Source organism: Crocodylus porosus, unplaced genomic scaffold (assembly GCF_001723895.1).
Source record: "Crocodylus porosus isolate Cpor-Errol unplaced genomic scaffold, CroPor_comp1, whole genome shotgun sequence".
Lineage (NCBI taxonomy): Eukaryota > Metazoa > Chordata > Crocodylia > Crocodylidae > Crocodylus > Crocodylus porosus.
In genome coordinates this window covers 21,877,934-21,883,483 of record NW_017728949.1, presented here as the reverse complement: position 1 = coordinate 21,883,483, position 5,550 = coordinate 21,877,934, and the positions used below count along the sequence as shown (strand labels likewise).

General features: G+C 44.6%; 1 protein-coding gene across 2 annotated transcripts in view; it reads left to right on the top strand.

Annotated features, from left to right (window-relative positions):
- Positions 1–5,550, top strand: part of SPATS2L (spermatogenesis associated serine rich 2 like) — a 138,850-nt gene that overhangs the window by 48,062 nt on the left and 85,238 nt on the right. For both annotated transcript variants that reach the window (XM_019553904.1, XM_019553905.1), the window contains one exon: positions 3,001–3,055. In XM_019553904.1, the coding sequence (XP_019409449.1) occupies positions 3,020–3,055 (36 nt within the window). In that variant the 5' untranslated portion in view covers positions 3,001–3,019. The remainder of the gene's footprint in view (positions 1–3,000; positions 3,056–5,550) is intronic.

The window sequence follows — 5,550 nt, the reverse complement described above, 5'->3', positions numbered from 1 at the left end:
CTACAGCCCCCAGCCCTGGCGGTGCCCCCCACTCCTGCCCCCCCGAACAGGGCTACCAGTGCCCTGCACACCCAAACCACCTTCACCCCTCCCATCCCCTGTGCCCTTCAGCGCAGCCCCTTCCCCCCAGCCCTGCCACCCTGTCCCCTAGCCTTGCCTATGGTCCTTGTGCCCCCCAGCCCTACTGCCCCTGCCCCCCCAGCCAGGGCTCTGTGGCTGTGGAGCCTGGGCTACTCCCAGCAGGGCTTGCAGCATCCCAGTTACCTGCTGGGAGCAGCGCAGGCTTCTGGCTGGTAGCAGCTCCCCAGAGCCGGGCCCAGCTGCAGCTGAGAGGCTCCAAACAGCAGTGCCGGGCTCCGGGCTCTGGGCTCCGGCATCAGCTTTGCACCAGTGCATGCACCCATGCATTGGAGCGGGCGGTAAGAGAGGGGCCTGAGGCAGCACAGCCCCGGTTTCTCCTCTCCTCCTGGCACAGAGGTAATGGCAGGCTTCCAGAGCCTGACACAACTGTTTGTAGCCAGCCTGGGCTCTGGGCAGCTGCAGCAAGCAAGCAGGAGGTAGGCTGCAAACAGCTGCACTGGGCTCCACAGCTCTGGCATCAGCTCCATGCTGGCAGCAACTGCATAGGCACTTTGGGGCGTACAGCGGGGCAGCAAAAAATCGGCTGCTTGGAGAGTTTTGCTAATAACATGTACCTTATTTTCTTGAATCCAAGATGAGGTTTTTTTTCCCCATTTAACTGTTGCCTGCTCCCATTTCCTGCCTCCCCGCCCCCACAAACTCTGCTCCCATCAGTTTAAAAAGACAGACTTGATCCAAGTTGCCTACTCCATTGACACTGAGAAATTTGGAGTGGTCCCGTTGTTAAATAGGAAGCCTTTAAAGCACGGGTAGGCCACAGCTGTGGTGTGGAGTGGAGAGAAGAGAAGGGGAGTCGCTAATGCAGGTTGGGAACTGGCGAGAAGTGTAGAGTTTAGTCTTTAGTGCACTGTGTTACAGTAAAACGTATGTTCAGTGACAGTCAGTCAGCTTACTCCCTCATTTCAAGCTATGTTAGTTAGGAATGAAAGGGAGTAATTTCTGTTTCTCTGGCCTGCTAAGACTATTTCTAGACAATTTCTGTAAAGCTGGCAATTTACCCACTTCTTTCTCTTTGTCAAATCAGGAATTCAAAAGTGTTTAATTCCCTTTTCTTTTTCTTACCTTCTTTTTCTCATTGTGCAACACAGTCACATTATCTTTAAAAACACAGTTACTTAAATATCATCTTTTCTATTAGAAAAGCAAATACACCCTCAAAACCCACAAGAAGATGAAGTGCTCTCAGGCCATGCCTCAGTGAAAGCACTTGGTTTCTAGAGTTCAAATTCCAATGACTTGTTGCACTAGAAAGGCATAGTGTTCAGAGGATTACTTGCTTTCAACAATGGTGAGAGTGAATCAGTATAAATATGGAAATTCCTTTGAATTAAGCATGATTGCAAGGGGTTATAATGGAAAGGAAGGAAGAAGGGAGAAAGAGAATGGTATAACTTAAAAACTTAGAATTATTTCATTCTTGGGGATTTTTATCCACAATATAATCTTGTAGAGGTATTTTGTGTACCATCAGGTTTGCTCCCTTTGGCTGTGCCTGCATCATAATTAAATTCTCTCTTACCAAGATTTTTTATATGACTTGTTTAGAAATTTATGTCCCCAGTTGTGTCCCCTACTAAAGTCAACATCAGTTGACTTCAATGGAAGCAAGGTTAGACTATTGGACTCCTTCCTTCTTTTAGCTCCTTGCTGTTTGCATGCAATTTCTGTCAGTTTTAAACTGAATGGATGTGTAAGTGAAGGAGTACTGCAGACATTTTAATGGCTTCAGGCAGACTCAGTTGAGAGACTAAGAATTTTCAAAGCAGACTTAGAGGGTTAGCCACACAACCCACTGAATTTTAAGAGAGATGTGTGACAAAATCCCCATCAGCCTTGAAAATGCCAGTCATTAAGTCATTGTGGGTGCTGACATGTGCAGTTTCCCACTGTAACTCATAGTGCTTCACAGAAAGCACCATGAGTTACAGTGACCCCCATCCCTCCTCTGACCCAACAGATGTTCCCTGTTGGATTGGTGGGGGTGGGAGATTGAGCTCCACTTTCAGCTGATCCAGGAGATGCTGCATGTTTGCAGTGTGTCCTGGCCCTGCCCCCATCCCCTCCCAACTCCGGTATTCGCTGCATAATGGGAGGGGGTAGAAGGGATGGAATGGAACTCCAGGCTGGGGTTTGTCCAGCCTGTGCTGGAGGGAGTAGGAATGGATTGGAGCCTCAGGGGGCTCCACTTCGGAGCGCCTTCATCTGAACCCTCATATAATGAGGGTTAATTTGTCATGCAATCGGGCACTTTTAAAGCACTTTGCAGCCATGCACTTCTGTCAGGGCATGGCTGTAAAGTGCTTTCAAGGGGCCAATCATGTGAGTCACTTCCACCAGCACCCTTTTAGTTGCATCTTGTAGAACATTCATGAAGCATTAGCTTTTTAAAGAAAACCTAGAACCCGATTTTGGGACTATTCAGCCACTGCTGAATAACAAATTATGAGAAATCAGAAACACCCTGGACAAACCCCGCCTTCAAAATTGGAAGGTGCTAGGAAAGAGCAAACTAAGATAGGCAGACAGAAGGATGTAGATGGGAAAAGATTGACACCCAGTCTGCATATATTTATACTGGCAGTATGTCACACAGCAAATGTAAGTTATTTATTGGATATAGACTATATTGTATCACATTTTTAGATCTAATTTTAGAAAGAATTGGACATTTTAGTTGTTCAAGTTACGTATTTTGGGGGTTATTAGTTGTCTCTGATATTCAGCCGTAATATTGAGTTGGTTTCTGATGCTGCACACATGCTTAAAGTTATGCACCTGCACAAGGTCTTTCACACTTAGCATTCTCAGCACTAAAAATTGAAAATTTAATCTCTCTTACTCCTTCTCCCTTCCACAGAGAGAATTTTTATCAGAATAGATGGCAGAAGTCAGTTCTGCAAACATCAAGGAGAAGGTAAGTACAGTTAATCAGCTAACTCCTAAACTATGAATTCATATTTAGTCCACAGTCCTGCAAACATGTATTCATATTCTGAACTTTAATGTACATTTTCTTCATGCTTACATTTAAGTGCACTCATGAGTTTATAGGAATAGTATCTTAATGTTGGGTGATAAAAACATAAATTGTTCACTTTGCTGGGTGAAAATTTTGTTTTCTGATTTAGACCTCTGTTATTCCCTTGCATATTTTTGCATCCTCAAACTCTTGTGCTGCAGAGAGCACTGCAGAGAAAAGCACTTTGTATGCAAGGCATGGTAGATGATAATACCACTCAGTGTTGGTTAGCCTTGATTGGTGTCCTGTGCTCAGTTTGGGGACGTGTTTTTTTTTTAAGAGGGATGAAAAGAAACAGAACAGGATTCAGAGACAAATGACAAAGATAATAAAGGGGTTGGAATGCAAGCCGTGTGAGGGAGCTATGTATGTTTAGTTTGAAGAAAAGGAGATTAAGGGGAGAGAGGGAGAAATGATAGCAGCTTTCAGATATTTGAAAGGAAGCCATAAAGAAGTTGCTGAAAAATTGTTCTTTACCACAGGGTACAGGAGACGAGGCAAAGAATTTAAAGTGCAGCAAAGTAGATTTAGATCAAACCTGGAAAGTTTTCTTACCTATAAGAATATGAGTACAATGGAACAAGCAGCTGATGGAAGCTGTGGAATCTCCTTCGCTGGAGGTTTTCAAGACGAGGCTAAATAGGCCTCTGTGTAAGATTGGTTAGGAACAGTGAATCCAGTATGTGTGCAGGGGATTGTGACCTGTGAAATCCCTTCCAATCTTATGCTTCTTAATTATAGTCATTCCTGTATACAATACAGCTTTGTACAGACCCATGCATTCCTCTGAAAACACTGTTTCTGATTGAGAAGTGTCTGTGTTATAATTATAGTTAGTACCTAAAATTACTGTTTAAAAAGATAGCAAAAATGATCTTTGTCTTTCAGTGTAACAGAGCATTTGACAGCAGTATGTGTGTATACATCCATTTCACTGTTTGTTCTGGTTGACCTTGGAGCCTCACTTGTCCCATGCTCCTTTACAGAGGGCATACTTTTTTCCATGGGTCGTTTTTCCATGACCTTCCAGCTACCACAGACAGGCACCATGACACGGGCTGAAGAGAGATTGGTATCCTAATGTTGTTGCACCGGTATGTTTAGTGATGCATGCTGTGCCTAGTATAGGTTTCATAGACATTAGGGCTGGAAGGGACCTCGGAAGATCATCGAGTCCAGCCCCCTGCCCAAAGGGCAGGAAGTCAGCTGGGGTCATAGGATCCCAGCAAGATAAGCATCCAGTTTATTCCTGAAGGTGTTCAATGTAGGTGCTTGAACCACCTTCGATGGCAGGCTATTCTAGACCTTGGGGGATCGGACAGTAAAGAAATTCTTCCTTATGTCCAGCCTGAAATGGTCTTGCAGTAGTTTATGACCGTTTCCCCCAGATAGTGGTGGTCACCCCTGATAAACTTAGAGGTGGCCATCAGATCACCCCTGCATTAGGAAATACAGTATCTGCCTGCAGGATGTTTCAAAAGCTCTACACAAACCATAAACTATGTCCTGATGACCTTGAATTACAATAATACATATTACAGGATCAAATTGCTTAGTATCGGCTGCTATTTATGCATATGGTCTGTTTTTAGTACTGGCTGTTGCACACGGCATGTAGAAAACTGTAGGTTTCAACAAACTTCCTCAAATCTAGTCACCCCCTACTGCTCTCCAAGAGCACAACCCCCCTCCCCCAAGGACACAGTACAAATATTTCAGCTTTGGTGCCCAGGTCTTGGAATATCACCAGGGTGGTATGAATATAATGGGCGGTTCTGGATCACAGCTTTTTTTACACTCATTTCCCATTCTTCATTCTTGAACTTTCGGACTGCACACTGTGGATTCCTCCGTCTGAGCATATGCAAGATCAGTTTGATATTCTAACCAGTAAGCTGGCATGAAGCTCAGTCTGAATTAATTAAATGCTGTCATATTCAATGTTATTTTCAACCATTCTTTAACATTCAAGGTCTACATGGATTACAAAGCTCAACAGAGAGGAAAATGCACTTCAGAAGAAATATAGATGTAGTAAAGCCTTATACTTTAAAATAAAACTCTTCAAAACTCTTCTCTCCCATCAGACTCTTCTCACCCTTGTAACCTGTCTAGACCCTTGTAACCTGGGTCTAGACAGGTTACAAGAGTGGGCGGACGAGAATAGGATGGGTTTCAACGCAGACAAGTGCAAGGTGATGCACCTGGGGAGGAACAACTGGCACCATACCTACAGGTTGGGGAACTCCCCTTTTGTCAGCACAGAGGTGGAAAAGGATCTTGGGGTCATCATTGACTCCAAGATGAACATGGGCCGGCAGCATGGGAGGCAGTCAGGAAGGCCAACCACACCTTGTCATGCATCCACAGATGCATCTCGAGCAGGTCCA